We start from the raw sequence: 17,736 nt of genomic DNA, 5'->3' as shown, positions 1-17,736 counted from the left end.
GCAGTTTGGTAAATTTGGGGTAAATGAAATCACCGAGTGCAATGTACAACCACAGAAATGATAGAATTAAAAGATCAACAGTATCTCGGTGGTATTTATTCAGGTCAATAGGATCAGATCAATATGATTCGACAGAATCCCCGGGCAATGGCTGTTTGGTTCCGCATGTTCGACCGACTCGGACTTTTTCGGTCTAACTGGACTCGATGCCAAGTGCCGAGATGTCCTACCCTCAACCTACACAACATAGGCAGGTCTCTATATAGATGATCAACAATTGCTATGTCGACATTGAAGGGCGTACCTCGGCATTCTCAATCATTGTTGGAATGTGTGTGAGGATGGGCTGATAAAATCCCATTTAGTTGCATGGTCGCGTGGTTATGAAAAAGAACCACGATAAAAAGTTTGTATAGAAAAAAATCCATCGCCCGTAGGCGATCCGGCAATTTGAGATGGACAGGGATCATATTATATACCAGTGCCATTTAGCAGGAAAATGAGCTATTTTTGTATGGAGATATAGCTCGACTTAATTAATACTAGTTCACTCTAAATGTATGTTCCTAGTATCCATATTCCCCTGCAACAACTGTGGTCGTCAATCATAGGCTGTTAGTTACTGTATGTACAAAGAGAATAATCCAAAGCCTTCCAAGTCCCAGGTAGATCACGCTGGCATCTGGCTCTGAAGGAAGTCAAACACTCCCGTAGGGAAATAATCCTCATCAAATCCCCAAAGATCTGCCATCATAGGGTCATCCGAGCCCTCTGATAGACCGGGCTCCAGCTTTCCTGGGTTCATATGAGGCTCAAACCCATTGCTACGTTCAGCCGAGAGCGGCGCAACACCAAGCAAAGGAGGTGGGTGATTCAAAATGGTGTCACGCTCACCCAGCATTTGCGCTCCGGGGATGACCACCGGCTTGAAGAGAGAAGGAGCTTCCTGCGCAGTTGACCCCATGGAATGTTGAGTACCAGCAGTGCGCTTCTCCCATTCCTCGAGCCCAGTCAGCATTTTGCGAAGACCCCGGGCGATATGGTGGCTCAGGTGGCGCTCGCTCGCCCGCTGGCTGCAGGATACCATGAGCTCGACGACCCGCCCAACGAGAACACGCACATAGCTCACGTCGACGTGTAGCCCTGCCGAGGCGATAGAGGTCCGTTTGCCCTGGCTCCCGGGAATGGCCCCGTTCGAGCAAACCTTGGCTGCGATTTTTAGCAGAAAGACTGCAGCAAATGTGATCATACTGTGGAGATATAGTGGGACGCCGACAAGCGCCAGCTGGATATCTCGCTCATCCAGGCAAACCTGGAGAGTCGCAATGGCTGATTCAACAGCGATGTTGGCACGTTTCCTGCGTTCAAATGACATTTGTCCAGAGGAGGTGGATGAGTGGTATGTGCGCAGAGCAACGGAGTTTAGCTGCAGTCGAGAAAAATGATAGTGCATATACACGGCCTTGTAGGGATATGCGCCGACGTATCGGCTTCCCGCTGTAGTAACGTATTAGACGATGTCGTTATTTCCTAGGGAGTCAATACTTACCAAGTCTAGGAAGCCATGCCGACTTCCAATCCCCGATATCAGCATCGTATTGATCAATCTTGGGGAAATCGCTCTCGGGAACCTCTAGGTCAACATCTGGACCGAATGCAAAATATATACGGGTGAGAATAATAAATAGATCGACCTGGCTGTGAAGTCGAAGGTCCCCTTGTGAAATCGATGGATTTTGGGTAAAGATATTGTGTTGAGTGATACTGGCATCTTCGTGGATCATCGGTGGTCGACCGTATGCAATAGAAAAGTGGTGTTCCAAGGTCTAAAAAATATGAGCAAAAAACAACAACAATTTGGGTCAAAGATTACTCACGTAGAGGAGATACCATAGTCTCGCTTGTTCCATGTGTTCTGGCGACCCTTGTGTGGCTTTCCGAAAAAATTGGTGCAGGTTGCGCTCAGTTGCAATACGAACTGCATAACCAGAGAGCTTCCAACTAACATCCGCAAGCCAAAATGCTCCAATGCATAGTGCGCGAATATCATCTAAAGTATGATGGTGGTCTAGCATAGACTCTGATGCCAATCTTGCAAACTCGGTATAGCATGTATCAAACGTGCGTTCTTTAGTCGGCATGTGAAGTGCGGTGACAGCCAAAATGGCGGCAGACAGCATTGACGAAGACCGTCGAACAGAGGTCAAGTCTTTATGTGCTAGCAAGGCTCCATCCCATAGATAGCGGTTGAGTACCTGGTCGAACTGATAGAACAGTTCCTCCGCTTCCTGGATATCGACCACTCCGCGCGAGATGAGATCAGTGACCAGTGCTTGGTCAGGGGTAAGCTTTTGTCCTGGCGAGCTCTCGCGGTTTTCGCTGAGCTGCGTCACCTCGTATAAACTGCCCATTGGTGCTGTGACCAGAGAGGTTGCGCCAGCTTCCTCGCGGTCCAAAGAATATCGTGGCTGTTGTTGGGGGAAGCCATAGTTTGACCTTGCAGCTGTGCCATTTCTTGTTGTATTGTCAACTGGCTCAGCTCTTCTATGTTGTACAAGTCCATTATCATCGGTCGAGACGGTGGAGTCTTTCCGGCCTCTCTTGTTCGAAGGCGCCTCGATTGTACCACCGCCTGCTTGGTAGTATGATAGCTCTGGTAGCTGGGATTTCCTGAGTAGGTCCGTCATTGCCGATTCGATCATTGATTTCCACCTGTCGTAGTCGGCGCAATCAGTATATGTTACCAGTGTAAATAGCCAATATAAGGCACTCACTCAGCTTCGTCCTCTAGTAACGTTTGGAGGCTTTTATTCACAACACACTCTAGTCCCATACGCTGACACCGAGAGCACACCGAGTCAGTTGCCTTCATGTCACAGCGCACCTTGTGCCGCTTACACTCAGTGCATGCCCGTATCCGTCGAGAGATCTTCGGAACATGGTGAGGGCGGTCCTCCGGAGTGAAGGCACCCTGCGGGGGAGAGTCGGACGAGGCTTCGCCATTGGTCTCGAATTGAATGCGATTCCGCTTCATATTATTCTAGAGTGGACTCATCCTCCTGGCGCATTCCGGGGAAGATAGAAAGGCGGGGTCGGAGCAGCTTCACCCCCATGGACCGGCCGGTTCTGGCCCGAATTACTCATTGCCGGTTGGCCGCCTGAGGCATACATGCATATTCAGGCATCAAGAAGGCTGGAATTGACCGGTCACCTGACCTTGTGGTACACTATACCCAATTAGGTTTAAATGGTGTCGCGCTTCCAGCCCAGCGCGTTCGCGTATTGCGACAGGTCAAGCTCAACTCTCTACACAGACAACAAGATTGCAATTTGAGAAAACCTGAGCTCACATTCAAGATGGGTATTAAACGTAAGTATCTTACTCTCAATTATTCAAATCTCTTTGCTAAATAAATACCAGATCTGTACCAAGTGATCTCCGAGAATGCCCCCGATGCGATCAAGACGGGCGAGATCAAGAACCACTTCGGCCGCAAGGTCGCAATTGTATGAATTGTATAACTTTCGATATATCTTCATATGCTGACTTATACATTCTTCAAATTAGGATGCGTACGTTATTGGATCACCGGTCCGGTAGCTCGAGAATCTCTAGTCGCTAACCCAGAACAGGTCAATGAGCATCTACAGTTTCCTGATCGCCGTGCGCTCGGAGGGTCAACAGCTCATGAGTGAGTCGGGCGAGACCACATCCCACCTGATGGGCATGTTCTACCGCACTCTACGAATGGTGGATAACGGTATTAAACCTCTTTACGTTTTCGACGGAGCTCCGCCGAAGCTCAAGTCCGGTGAATTAGCCAAGCGTGTCGCACGCAAGGCTGAAGCAACCGAAGCCCATGAAGAAGCCAAGGAAACTGGAACTGCGGAAGATATCGAAAAGTTCTCACGACGGACTGTCCGCGTCACCCGTGAACACAATGCAGAGTGCAAGAAGCTCCTTGGGCTGATGGGAATTCCTTTCATTAATGCACCGACGGAAGCCGAAGCCCAGTGTGCTGTCCTGGCTCGTGCGGGCAAGGTGTACGCAGCTGCATCAGAGGATATGGATACATTGTGCTTTGAGTCGCCGATTCTCCTGCGCCACCTGACATTCAGTGAGCAGCGCAAGGAACCTATCCAGGAGATCCACTTGGATCGAGCGCTTGAGGGTCTTGATATGGACCGCGCACAGGTACGGTATCCTAATTATGCTACGCGTAATCACAATTGCTGACTATGTCTACCATGCAGTTCATCGATCTCTGCATTCTTCTAGGCTGTGATTACCTAGAGCCTATTCCCAAGGTGGGAGCCACCACTGCCCTCAGCCTAATCAAGGAACACAAGTCTCTGGAGAAGGTCCTGGAGTTCATGAAGAACGACCCGAAGAAGAAATTCGTAGTTCCCGAGGACTGGCCATACGAAGATGCACGAGAACTTTTTGCTAACCCCGACGTCCGGCCTGCCGATCACGCCGACTGTGACTTCAAGTGGGACGCACCCAACATTGAGGGCCTGATTGAGTTCCTGGTTGGGGACAAGGGCTTCAATGAAGACCGTGTGCGCAACGGTGCCGCTCGTCTGTCGAAGCACCTCAAGACCGCTCAGCAATCCCGGCTGGAGGGATTCTTCAAGCCCGTCGGACGCACTGAAGACGAGAAGGCATCTCTCAAGCGCAAGCACGACGAGAAGCTGCAGCAACAAAAGAAGAAAAAGAAGGAAGATGCCAAGGCTAAGAAGGAAGCCAAGGCGAAGCCGCGTGGAGCGGCCTAGTTTCTTGATGACGAGAGATGCATTTTTCTTTTTTTTTTTCCGTCAAAAACAACTTATGATACAAAATTCTTTCCTGATCTAACATGAGCTGGACTGGCGTGGGCGTTCTATGATTTATTTGTTTCGTTCTTTCTGATGGATTATTTTCATTGTGGAGAATGTCTGTTTCGCCTCGGGCATCGGGGACAAGGCATGAGGTTCCGTGTATCATAGCAAAGGGTGGTCCGATTTAAAACTAAACTGGGGTAATATGTACTCCGATGCTTCTCCATCATTCCAGGACCCTTTTCCAGCTCCTTAGAAGCCAAGATCAAACAAGATCAAGTCGAGCAGATATAGGGATTTTGTCTGATCCTCGGGGCCACAGTTGATAGAAAAGTCCAAAAACAGTATATTTATTATCTTCCATTTATTCTCCATGCATGGAAATATCAAATCACCTTTTCAACTGTCCTGGTGTGGCTATATCGAGGGTGTCAATACTCATCGTTCGCGTAGAGAGTCGTATAGATCGGGGCCGATTAGCGAGATTAGTCGAGAGACCCCCCAACACCAACCACGACTGATCTTCATGATGGAAAGCAGGAGACACTTCGAATGTAGAAAATATATGCTGGCATCAGTTACCATGAACAATTTACACCATCCAAATATGCAACAAGAGTTCACACAGTGCAGGATCAGCGTTATCACCATCTGAGCCCTTGATTCGACGCGCCGGTTGCGGTGGCGGATGCAGATGCGATGATCCCCGTCACACAGCTACGCTGATGGATCAATAATTGGGGTCATACGGCATGGAACGAGGAGTTTGGTCCAATGATTGTGTATTTTTTATTATTCTCTCTATCTGTTGTTGGTTGTTGTGATAGAACGTGCTCATCATATGGGTCCCTATACTACATCTATCCCGGGTCGATCCCAGGCCCGGTAACTTTATGAGTGCGAATCAGCGGGGAGAGGTGGGATCGGGGCTATTCTGTGTCTTTTATTGGTTATGTCTTGCTGATCCTGATGTGATTATGTAGTGGCGTTGCCGCCAGGTTGTAAGCTTCCAGGGTTTCCCCTCTCTTGGGCCAGACCTTGGTATACTAACTATGTTGTATATCGCGTGCCCTGATCTGGAGAGTGAAGTTGGCTTCATAAATCGTATGGTTTGCCATGGCACTTCTAGTGTCTAGTTATCTTAATAAGATGTTAATAAATAAAAAAATTCCATTAATTTCCCTGTTAGTTTTGATGATATATATATGTGGTCAGCTGTATTACTTCTGGTGTAAATTCTCATTTTCCTACTATTATTCTCATTATTGTCCTAATATAAAGACTGAAGTCGAATCATTATCAGTCATGTTTTCAAATTCATATTACCTCGAGGTATACCTAGGTAGATATGTTGTCAAAGTTCGTGTATGCGTCCAAAGTGCCCGAGTCTCGACATCATCTTGGAGGTTGTACCATGGAAATCGAGTCAGCCTTTTAGAAATCCCCGTGACCTTTCACGAGGTAATGCAGGTCCAGGTCCCCTCTAAGCAAGGAGGTTTCAATTGCATCCACGTTATAAGTATATATATATAAAAGGTCATAATATACCTCTGGATTCTAAGTCTCAAGGAGGGTTCCTAGATCCTCACTAAAGAGGGAATGGTTACCCTAGACGGCATTGGAATGTACAGGAAAAAGGATCTCCCCCTCTCTGAGAAGATATGCCTCCAAAATAGAGTATGCGCGATTTCTATCGAGGGGAAGACGCGTAGAAGTACCAGTCTACCAGTTTATATGATTATTGTCGCGTTATAATCTTGTAGAATCTTTCTGTTATTCTAATCCAGATTGAAAAAAAAAAGAAGATAAAAGTATCTTGATATTCATAAGTATCTCATCTATCTCATATCAAAAAGAGAGAAAGAGAATGTGTAGACATCAACCATATTCTTTATTCTTCAAGTTGGAACACACGCGAAGAGATACTCGTAAAGAACACACCGAGACAGGAAAGAAACACAACATTTAATTCAAAAGAAAAACTGGCTAAAAGATAGAGAGCATTTAAAAACAAAATCAGAAAGAAAGTGCTTTTTTTATTTTTTCACTCTGATGATCTTGTTGTCAACACCGGTCGCCTATAAATCACGGATGCCCCGCGGCCTTCCCTTTCCCTTCTGCTCTTTTTTCTTCCTCTTCTGCTTTCAACTCCCACTACCTTTTTCTTTTAAACTAAACTTCTCATCTCTTGATAACTTGAACTTCTTCATATTCTCCCCTTCTCACTTTTAAATCAATCATGCCTCCCAAGAAGGTTACCAGCGCGCCCAAGAAGGTGGCGTCGACTACTGCTCCTCACACCTCTTACCGTGGTATGTTTTCACTGATCCTGAATGCCCACCATATCGCGTAAAAGTGATATGGACATGAATCTAGTCGCGAACATCTGCTGATTCGATCAATACAGATATGATCAAGGACGCCATTATTAGCGTGAGTTGATCACTGCCGGCGCGAGCCAACCTGGTTGTTGTGATTTGGGTCGCGCGCCCGACCGTGACACGTCTTTGGCTTTGGGCATAGACAACCACAACAAAACCAGTTCTTAGTTTTTATTTGTTTTCATTGCTGACTCTTGTCCTTTCTGCGTATAGCTGAAGGAACGCAATGGTAGCAGGTATGTATTCTGGTGTTCTCCTTCGTCGCCGATGCCTCCGGGAGAGGTCCCGGCATTTCGCGCCATTCATTCTAGTAACCAGTCACTAACTGAATCTCCCCTTATTTTAGTCGCCAGGCTATCAAGAAGTACGTTCAGTCTAACAACAAGATCAACGTCACTTCCCAGAGTGTCTTCGACTCTCAGTTCAACAAGGCTATCAAGGCCGGTGTTGAGAAGAATGAGTTCACTCAGCCCAAGGGTATGTTCCTATGTACCCTGCCTGCGCGCATTGACCCTATCCTACTCTGCGTGATCTGATTCAACTTCTGCATTTCGTCGCATGAGTTTCGGATGGTTTCATCCGTTATTTGATCATTTAACTGACGCGTCATCATCTAGGCCCATCTGGCCCTCTGAAGCTTGCGAAGAAGGATGCTCCTGTCAAGGCCGCTCCTAAGCCTGCCCCCAAGGCTTCTACCAAAGCTCCTGCTCCTGCTAAAGCTCCTGCTAAGGCCCCGGCTAAGGTAAGCTCTCATCGAAGGATGTATTTCTATGGTCCCAACTAATTGTGATATAAGACCCCCACCAAGACTGGTCCCAAGACTGTCACAAAGACTGCGGGCAAGAAGGCCGCCACCAAGCCCAAGGCTAACTCTGGCAAGGCTCGCAAGACCTCCACCGCCGTAAGTTGATCTCCGGATGTTCAGTCCATCTGCCCCCCTTGATCGACCTGTTACTGACGAACATTCCAGGCCCCGGCTGTCGTTGAGCAGCCCAAGATTCTGGGAAAGACCAAGTCTGGCCGTATCACCAAGACTACTGCCCCGCAGCCCACAACTACCCGGGCTGCTCCCAAGAAGCGGACCACCAAGAAATAGAGGCTTCGATGTCCTCTTGTCTTTTTCACTAGGTTGAACTCTCCCTATATTTTCACGTGCGCATTTCCAGGGAGAGTACCTGGTCCTTATTCCTCTGTTCTTCTTTTGTAATTTCTTTCTTTGGACTGATTGATCTCTGTGGCTCTGATGGTTTCCTTGGCTTTTTTGCTTCTCTTTTGATTTTTCTTTTTGGGGTATCTTTGTTATGATGGCTTTGCTTCTTTCCAAAGTCCTATGGATGGCGTCCTGCGGTGGGTTTTGCAATGGGGAACTGCAGTCTTCTTATTACCTTGATATCGTGATTAATTCCATTATCACTGGAATTCAAATTGGTTTTTGGTTGAATAAGGGAGGTTAAACTGTAGTACTACCTCGACTGCCGATCGCGTATATTGTACGGAGTAGTCGTAAACAAACTGTAGATCTCTCCACATTCTCCCGTGTCAGTGATTTATTTTTATCTTTGTATCTTTGTGTCATTCTATTGGACTGAAACAAGTATTATTACTTTATTACCAGAGGATGCTTAGAGTCCTAACTAAGCCCTGACTGGAACTGAATATACCTAGGTAATACCCGGGGTTTACAATCTGATACCGGGGCTTTATTTAATACATGCAAACAGTGGGTAGAGAAACAGTAAATGGGTGTAATAAAACGAGCAAGTAGTGATCATACATATGTAACATCTTTCTACCATCATCTCTTAATATCAGAGACATATACTGTGACTATCATATGCCACTGGAGAACTTCAACAAGCATCTCAAGCACATCATCCAAGGATGCCTAGAAGAGTCTGAGAGACCATGCCATCTGTACAAAAAACATTCGCCAGCATTCCAAAAGCCAGGACATAACAAGGCATTTAAATAGGAAGCCGACAAACCCGATGGTTTCCATCGGCCTAAACCGGGATAGTTGATGTCTGTCATGATAGCTCTCTTGGTTTTTTGATTGTTCAGTGCCGTTGAAGAAGCTATCTGGAGTTCCCATAATATAGGCGAACACGCACGGTCGAAGTGTCCCTCTCTACCTGATTGAATAGACTTTAGATCCATTGTTACTTGAAGCAGTCATAGGGAGGTTTGGAGGAATCATCTTGGTAGGTAGGACTCGAATGGAAAAACCTCCTGTTCTGACGAGAACTTCTGTCCCACCTGCAATTATCTTAATATGTCACCGGAAGGAGTTCCTCACTGCAGTGCCTCCTAGAAATCCCTAAAGAGCAATTCCGGTTAGAATGGGGATTAAGTAGCGATAGAGAAACTCCTGTCCCGCTCGATCTGTGCCCAATCAACACATTCAGGGACTGCGTTCACTTCTTTCTAGTTAGAGCTTTTATAGTATACTGTCTTCTCCATGATGTTCCTTCAAAATGCTGTACATATCAAATCGACCAAAACATTCTCCCGTATTGCTTTTGCAAAACTGCGAGATATCACTATCTATTTTAGTAGACCTTGGGAGTCTATATAGCCTTTATGAGTTGATCAAGATTCACACTCGGATGCACTAGATCAAGACTCAGTGGGGGCCGAACCTTAAGACGCCCATCATATCCTGAGATAATTTTCGATTGCAACTATTTTATGAATATATCAATTATAATATCAACAGGTCTTGACAATTTCGAGGGTGCAAATCAGTCAAGTGAACTCATATCCTAATATTTTCATAACGGAGAACTTCCACCCATTCGAGCAGTTTCTTCCAGTTTATGAATGATTGGAGGATGTGCGTGCTACGATTGAGCTACAGAAGTCATACGACGAGGCGGGATTTTGGATCTTTCAATCCTACCTTGCCATTCATATGTACACATAGAGACATTCACCTCCATCGATGTAACGGATGTAACGATCCGTAAGGGTTATGCTAGCGATCTCTGGATGGCCATGCCGATACTGCAGATTCCAAATTGGATATTAAGGTCGATAAGTTAAAAGTTAAATCGGTTAAGGTAGAGATACTGCGCCACATGGTATGGACAAACCCATGGAAAGGGAGAACCAAGATAATTGGTTGGCGCATACCTAGGTAGGAGGGGTGATAACTAACTAGTTAGTTAGAGAAGAGCACATGTCTTTAGAGATAGCTCGGATATGGTAATTGACGCTTCACAGGTTCGAAGTTTGATTTGTATGCGGATGTCCTTTTACTATCGGCTCGGATGTTGGAATTTATTCATCCCGGAGCTCGGAGGCGACGGGGGTGCCGGGCAGGGACTATCCTTATTATATTTATATTGTATCTTTGTATCTTTGTATCTTCGTACAGGAAGTGGAGAATTTCCCCCTGTGGCGCAGATGCGGAAGATTTCATTATGGGGCTATTTATGGAACAATTGCTTGTACTGGAAGATGTATACATACATTAATTATGTAACTATAACTAGTTAACTAGAGACAGTAGAAGAACATTGTCTGATTCTTTATCTCCCCAGGGCTGAAATCCAAAGAAATGGCTCAGGGACAGATAGGCTGATTGACATTGTAATTGGTGCATCTCCACGTGTATTTAGTTAGTATGTTATGTATGAAATAGGTATGCGTACGGTATCATTCTATACATATGTAGTTAAAAGACTCGATGTAAGAGTTTGTGTAACGATCTCCTTGCATAAACCACTCCGTTTACTGTATTGAATTAGAGAATGACCAATAAAATTGATAGTTTTATGTTGAAGGTAATAGTAATATAACAGTAACTATAGTAGTATAACAGTATAACAAGAGTAAAGAAAAGAAATAAAAAATGATGTGATAAACCGCGCTCATTGAACATCCGAGTTTTTTTTTATGCAGCAGCCTGATACATGTACTTAGTCTAGTATTTAACTAGTTAACTACCCATATTATTATACAAACAACAATATGTCGAGGTATATAAAGAATTAAAATAAAAGGGTCTATATCTATCGGAATATAATATGAACGTTTAACACATAAAAAAAAAAAAAAACTCATATAGAAGAGATAAACGGTGGAGTTATACTGGATGTACTCCGTACATACGTGTAATTCTTTTTCTCCCAGACAACCATCCTTCTCCCCTTCCACATCCTCCCCCCATATTTCCCCCATTTTAAAACAACCTCAAGTTTACATCTTCCCCCTTTTCCCTTGCATTGAATTATGTTGATCGGTTGAATACCCTCTGGGCAACTGGCTCTATACTTTCTTTGTTTTCCTCTAATATCATCTGGAACTCCGTCCGGTTCACAACTTTCCTGGATCTCCGCCAATTAGGGCGACTGCCGTCACTTCGGGTTGCCGGTCCACGCAGAACTCACGTCACCCCCGTTTCCCTGAAAATTCAACATGCCTGCCTTCTCCAACGAGCTCTCCTACCAGACTGCCACTGCGACGGCTACCCACCCTCGCTCCTTCGAATCCTCTAGAAAGTCGCACGACAAGACCCCCGTCGGAAATACTTTCCTGTGGACCAACTGGCCCAACGAAACCGACTTGAATCACGACTCCCATCAGAATGACCGACAACTTTTGACCGACCTGAAGAACGGCAGTGCATACTCCCTGAATGGCCCTCGATCTAGTGTCGGCTCGTACACGCGCGAACTGCCCCTGTCCAAGGACGGCAGCATGCATTCGGTAGGCAATGGATCCACGAGGGATCCCCGCGAGAACGGCCGCCCGTCCGTTATGCTGGACCGTAAACCTTCGGACAGTGGACCGGGAGCTATTTCCACAACAGCATCCCCTTCCAGCCAACAACCCAATGGTACTGCAAATGGCCGACCTGTCCAAGGGAAACTCATGGTCAATGGAGACGTTCATCCACCCTACGCCGATGAGTCTTCAATCTCGCCATCGGCCTCACTCTTACAAATCCCGCAGCAGGATGAGAACGGTCGTTATTCTCCAGACCCTGATCGCCTGGCACCTAATTCGAAGCCCGCCCAACCACGCCACTCCTCCCCTCCCGCCTCATCCATACTCGACGCTGCCTCGGTGCCGGAATCGCAGAACTCGAGTATGCGACAACGACATTCATTGCAGGTTCCACGAACGCCCAGTGTTCGACGAGATAGCCGAGAATACACCGATGATGCTGCGTACAGCAGTGGCCGAATGTCACCGACCACCGGCTTCCGACGCGCGTCAGTCGGTCTGATTAGACGGGCAACGAAAAACAGCACCCATCAAGATGTCACTTTGGATGAGGCACCGCCGGATGAAGATGCGGCCCGATGGGCTGAAGCTATTAAACAAAAGCGGGCCTCACGACGACGCCGTGAAGAGGAGGACGATGATCGGGTGATTGTCGGCACCAAAGTGGACCAGAATCACGTCAACTATGTGACAGCATACAACATGTTGACTGGTATCCGCTTTACGGTCTCGAGAATCAACGCGAAAATGGACCGGGAACTCACCCCGGCGGACTTTGATGCCAAACACAAGTTCTCCTTTGACATGTGCGCACCCCTTTCGATGTTGATAACTTGGACGTGACTGACAGCAGCAGAACGGGAAATGAACTGATTCCCTCCGCAAAATATGACTTCAAGTTCAAAGACTATGCACCTTGGGTGTTCCGACACCTTCGCTCCAAGTTCCGTCTCGATCCCGCCGACTACCTTATGTCCCTCACAAGCAAGTACATTCTGTCGGAATTGGGCTCCCCCGGTAAGAGCGGGAGCTTCTTTTACTTCTCACGCGACTACAAGTACATCATCAAGACCATCCACCATTCCGAGCACAAGCTTCTCCGAAAGGTTCTTCCTGAGTACTACCGGCACGTGGAGAACAACCCAAACACACTCATCTCACAATTCTACGGATTGCACCGAGTCAAAATGGCATACGGCCGAAAGATCCACTTTGTCGTAATGAACAACCTGTTCCCGCCGCACCGGGATATCCACCAGACGTTCGACCTGAAGGGCTCGACGATTGGTCGTGATCTGCAAGAGTCAGATCTCGAGAGAAACCCCAGAGCGACTATGAAGGACCTGAACTGGGTTCGTCGCAACCGTCATTTGGAATGTGGTCCGTCAAAACGAGACTTCTTCATTGAGCAATTGAAACGCGACGTTGTATTGCTTCAAAGACTCAAGATCATGGACTATTCTCTTCTGGTAGGAATCCATGATGCGGGCAGGGGCAACGAGGAGAAATTGCGTGACAAGACTCTTCAGGTCTTCCAGCCAGGAGGCAACCGCGAAGAGGATACGACTCCCAACAACCTAATGCGCACTCCATCAAAATTGGAAAATGAACGCAAGGCCCGGGAGCTGCGCATGCTTATCAAACGTGAACGGCCTGTTCCATTGGACAAAGCAGCTGCGAAGATGCCAGATGAAATCCTCGATGAACGGAAATACCATGTCTTCTATGCGGATGATGGAGGTTTCCGGGCCACTCATGAGAATGGCCAACCTGGTGACGAGATCTATTACCTCGGTATAATTGATTGCCTGACCCATTACGGAACCACCAAGAAACTGGAGAACTTCTTCAAAGGACTCTCGCATGACCGGACACAGATTTCTCCAATCCCACCAGAGAGCTACGGAGAGCGCTTCATTAATTTCATCAAGGGAATCACCATGTCGAGGGAAGAAGCCGAACGACGACGCGAAGAAGCCGAAGCCTCCGCATCAGGCGCACCTCAACAATCCACCGAAAAGCCACTTTCGAGATCCTCTTCTGTCGAGCGAACAATGCAGGCAGCAGAGAAGGAGGCATCGAAAGACGTGTCCATCACCCATCCTCGAACATTAGCCACTGTCTGGGATCCAGCAGACGCCGGGGGCCCTGGTCCAACTTCGACTCTCCCAATCGTGGACGAAGCCGGCGAAGCCAGCAGTGTCGGAGGACGCAGCTCAAACAGCCGACACGGCCCTCCAGCACCAGACAAGGAATTGCCTCCTCTCCCCCGCAACCGTCCACCGGCAACTCCCAGCAAGGGCAAGGAAGTTGATCGGCGCAACTTTGTGAATCCCAGTCCGGTCCGACGTTAGCCACTGCTATCCCCTTGATACCTCTATTCGTCTCTTTGTCTTTTTTTTTTTTTCGTATTCAGCGAGATATCCCCCTTGTTGCTCTTGATAGAACCACCATTTTGTTTCCTCAGCATGGATCTGCGCGAGGCATATCATCTTCCTATCCTCATACTTACCCCAAACACTTTCCGCAAGAAACTGATGTTCACGAGTGACATGTGTATAATTTCTGTTGACTGTTGAGCGACCCATCTCCGTCTCTTCGCGTGTTTCGTATTTGCCTTTGCCTGGATTACTCGGAACATTTGGACAAAGCCCGAAACCCGAACGCTCAACCTCACCGACTCTCTCTCTTTTCTTCGCCGTCTCAAGCGCCTTCATTCTCCCTAGCCTTGCTTACTACGAGCCTGTACTGTCCGCTGTCCACCCATGGACTGTACAGGTTCCACCTTCATTGATCGAACATACCGTTGCCACACTCTCTATATCATAACCAGACCTCATCTCCAGCCCAAGAAGTTTTGCCGTCATATTCTGTGCCAACCTCACATCGATGATCCAATCTTTTCACCAACCGTCTCATTTCCTTTTTCTTTTTTCCCTCTATTATTCTCAAAACACACCTTCACAGCCAAAGAATACCGCCGGCTCCAGAATCCGGTCGTCACTCCGTTCATCGAACGCTTTTTTTTTCTTATTGTATCTCTCGTGTATCCCACATCTTCTTTTTCTTCTTTTCTCTTTGATTTGCTTGTTCCTTGATCGAGTCTCTCTCCATACCCTGTACCAATCACTATACCACATGTTTACTCTCGATATTCATGCTTCTTATTTGCTGAGGATAATCAACTTAGCAGAATTCAGCGTGGGAACTTTCTTACTACTTCTTTTTCAGTTAGTTGTAACCTCTTGTAGGTGCTAAAGTTAGATGCTTTGTAGCGAACTCCGTGGACCTAATGTACAGAAGTTAACTACCTGGGTACGTTGTGTAGGTGGTACACTATGGTGACTGCGCGGGTGAGACTCGATACTAGAGCTTGAAAGTGCCTACATCCTCTCTAGACCGAAGTGGACAAGCGTAGAGCCCAAAGACAGGTAGACAATTCAATTCATTATTCAAACACAGCATAGATTGAGCCACAAGAAAGCAAATATGGACCTAAGTAAGATACCACTAAAAAGACCCCGTCCCAACCATGATGGGACGACGCGAGAAAAAACAAGATACGCAAAGAAAGAAAAGTAAGACCTGCCCATTCATCATGTAGACGCCATATTCTGAAGAGAATCAATAGAAAGGGTAAAATAGAAACAGAAAACGAAAATTGAAAAGAAACACCCCATATTTGATTTGACCTCCGAGAAAAGAACATGAAACGCAAAGTCAAGGCGAACTGTGCGACATAACCGAAAAAAAAGAGAAGAAAAGAAGGCAGTCCAGACCATCTGTGCATAAGATCGCGACAGAGGTCGTGATGCAAGTTGCATCTAAATCTTACTCGTTCTTGCCCTGAGTGACCTTGGCAGCCTGGATAGCAGACATCTTCTGAGTCCAGCCCTGGGTAGGCTGGGGCTTCTTGACGGTGCGGAGGTCATCGGTAGAGAAGCCCGAGATACGCATGTTGTAGTTACGCTCGAGGACGAGCTGGATATCGCGCAGCTCGAGGGTCGAGGAAGGGCGCAGCTTGGCGAGACGACAGGCCTGGGTGATGACCTCGTCGACGAAATCGTCTGCCATTTGGAGGATGAACTGGGGGAAAAGATTAACATGTTTGATCTCTTTTTTATTTGTCTCTCACTTTGAGGGGGAATAAGCTTACCTCTTCGGCATCTGGGGTCAGCATTTCTCCTTCGCCGCCACCGGTGACCTGGCGCACGAGGATGTCAAGCATCTTCTTGCTCAGGACGCGCTGGCCTTCACCTTCGAGGACGTAGCCGGGGTGTTTCTGGATCGCGGGCTGGCCCATCATGCCCATGGTGCCGTGGCTGGGACCACCAGAAAGAGAGGGACGGGAGCCTGGCATTGAGACGGGCTCGGGGGTTGAGGTGTGCAGGTTCTTGGGAATAGCCATGTTGGTGTTGCGGTTGGGTGTTTCACCTGGACGGTTGGCAAGATAACCCTGGGGGTGAGCCTGCTGGTTGGCCTGGGCTTGTTGGCTCATTGTCTGCTGTTGAGGGGTGGGGTTGGTGTAGGTTTGTGCAGCTTGTGAGATAGCAGCTTGGTGTGAGAGAGGACGAGGTGGGCCTTGGTTTACCTGTTGGGGAGGCCCTGGGGGTGTGGGAGTGGACCCGTCAGGATGGGGGTTTTGGCTGAAAGTAACTTGTCCTCCTGGAGTTCCTTGCTGGGAGGGAGGCTGTGGACGTTGAACCTGAGGAAGTGGTGCACTGATTGGGACTGGAGTGTTTCCAGCAGATTGGGCAGAAGGTGGTTGTCCAGGTTGAGAAGCAGAGGGGGACATGGCAGTTTGGCGCGCTGCGTTGACCGCTGAGTTGATAGTATGGGGAGCTGGGGGTTGAGGTTGCCCTGATTGCATGGTGTTTGCTGCCGTTCCTGCTGCCTGAGGATTCGGTACATTTTGAGCTGACACGGGAGGTGCGACTGGGGTTTGGTTCAAATTGACCGGTGTATTTGCCTGTGCTGCCTGATTCATCGCTTGATTCTGTGGATTTTGTTGTGACTGAATCTTGAAGCTTTCCTGCTGCTCTTTGAACTTGTTCAAGAACTCGCTACCCTCTCGGAAAAGCTTTTCAGCCGCCAACTGTCGATTTTTGAATTCTTGCATTTCCTCTTGGCTCATATTGCCTTGGGCCTGCCGCTGAGCATATGACGAACGAAGATCGGCCATCCGAGCCCGTCCAACCTCCTGCTTCTGAAGAGCGATACCATATCGCAATCGAGCCTCGGGTATCCATGTTTGCACCTGCTCAGGGGTCACGTTCGGAGGCAGGAAAAAATTGAGCGCGCTGACCCGGGCTTGGATTTGCGGGATGAGCTGATTGATCGTCTGGGGGTTGTTGGATTGGGTTCGCTGAACGGGTTGTCCCTGTGGTCCCTGCGTTCCCTGAGGAGCTTGTTGTACCGGTTGCCCCTGCTGTGGCTGTTGTCCCGGCTGTCCCGGCTGTCCCTGCACCGCTGCCTGCTGGTGTTGGTGTTGTTGTATTGCCTGATTTCGGTTCTGCTGGAAAACCCGCATCCCCTTCATCAAGTTCTGGGACAGCTGCGAGAGCTTGGTATGCGCCTGTTGGTATTCGTGGGTCTGTGGATCGCGGGTGTTCAGCAAATCCCAGAGGCTGCGCACTAGTTGGGTATGCTGGGCCTTCTGCTGGTCACTGAGATGCGGCAGCTTCTGCACTTGATCGGTTCGGATGAGGTTAGAGTGCTGTGGCTGGGGGGGCACCCATTGGCTGACCAACTTGGCCAACTTGACCCTGAGACCCATCCATCTCTGCGATGATGATGATGTACT

At 47.8% G+C, this 17,736-nt stretch overlaps 5 protein-coding genes across 5 annotated transcripts; 3 read left to right on the top strand and 2 right to left on the bottom strand.

The window, feature by feature from the left end:
- Nucleotides 1-670: 670 nt before the first annotated feature.
- Nucleotides 671-3,034, bottom strand: N7516_010299 (uncharacterized protein; the record flags this gene model as incomplete). Its single annotated transcript, XM_057223018.1, has 4 exons — nucleotides 671-1,497; nucleotides 1,550-1,826; nucleotides 1,878-2,712; nucleotides 2,775-3,034. The coding sequence occupies 4 exons, from the start codon at nucleotides 3,032-3,034 to the stop codon at nucleotides 671-673; spliced, it is 2,199 nt and encodes a 732-aa protein (XP_057070239.1).
- Nucleotides 3,035-3,357: 323 nt separating this feature from the next.
- Nucleotides 3,358-4,776, top strand: fen1 (multifunctional nuclease RAD27; the record flags this gene model as incomplete). Its single annotated transcript, XM_057223017.1, has 5 exons — nucleotides 3,358-3,370; nucleotides 3,422-3,507; nucleotides 3,569-3,573; nucleotides 3,634-4,195; nucleotides 4,255-4,776. 5 exons carry the CDS (start codon nucleotides 3,358-3,360, stop codon nucleotides 4,774-4,776), a joined length of 1,188 nt encoding a protein of 395 aa, XP_057070238.1.
- A 2,284-nt stretch (nucleotides 4,777-7,060) lies between these two features.
- Nucleotides 7,061-8,298, top strand: N7516_010297 (histone H1/H5 family protein; the record flags this gene model as incomplete). The annotated part of the gene is made up of 7 exons (XM_057223016.1): nucleotides 7,061-7,133; nucleotides 7,229-7,254; nucleotides 7,416-7,438; nucleotides 7,549-7,679; nucleotides 7,820-7,944; nucleotides 7,999-8,103; nucleotides 8,173-8,298. 7 exons carry the CDS (start codon nucleotides 7,061-7,063, stop codon nucleotides 8,296-8,298), a joined length of 609 nt encoding a protein of 202 aa, XP_057070237.1.
- A 3,323-nt stretch (nucleotides 8,299-11,621) lies between these two features.
- On the top strand, nucleotides 11,622-14,287 carry N7516_010296 (1-phosphatidylinositol-4-phosphate 5-kinase; the record flags this gene model as incomplete). Its single annotated transcript, XM_057223015.1, has 2 exons — nucleotides 11,622-12,739; nucleotides 12,790-14,287. 2 exons carry the CDS (start codon nucleotides 11,622-11,624, stop codon nucleotides 14,285-14,287), a joined length of 2,616 nt encoding a protein of 871 aa, XP_057070236.1.
- A 1,477-nt stretch (nucleotides 14,288-15,764) lies between these two features.
- N7516_010295 (putative transcription initiation factor TFIID subunit 12) lies at nucleotides 15,765-17,713 on the bottom strand (the record flags this gene model as incomplete). The annotated part of the gene is made up of 3 exons (XM_057223014.1): nucleotides 15,765-16,019; nucleotides 16,090-17,621; nucleotides 17,680-17,713. 3 exons carry the CDS (start codon nucleotides 17,711-17,713, stop codon nucleotides 15,765-15,767), a joined length of 1,821 nt encoding a protein of 606 aa, XP_057070235.1.
- Between the last annotated feature and the right edge of the window lie 23 nt (nucleotides 17,714-17,736).

The sequence above is a fragment of the Penicillium verrucosum genome, assembly GCF_028828655.1.
Source record: "Penicillium verrucosum strain IBT 35672 chromosome Unknown utg000004l_segment0_segment0, whole genome shotgun sequence".
Classification (NCBI taxonomy): domain Eukaryota; kingdom Fungi; phylum Ascomycota; class Eurotiomycetes; order Eurotiales; family Aspergillaceae; genus Penicillium; species Penicillium verrucosum.
This window is presented reverse-complemented; position numbering and strand designations above follow the sequence as displayed.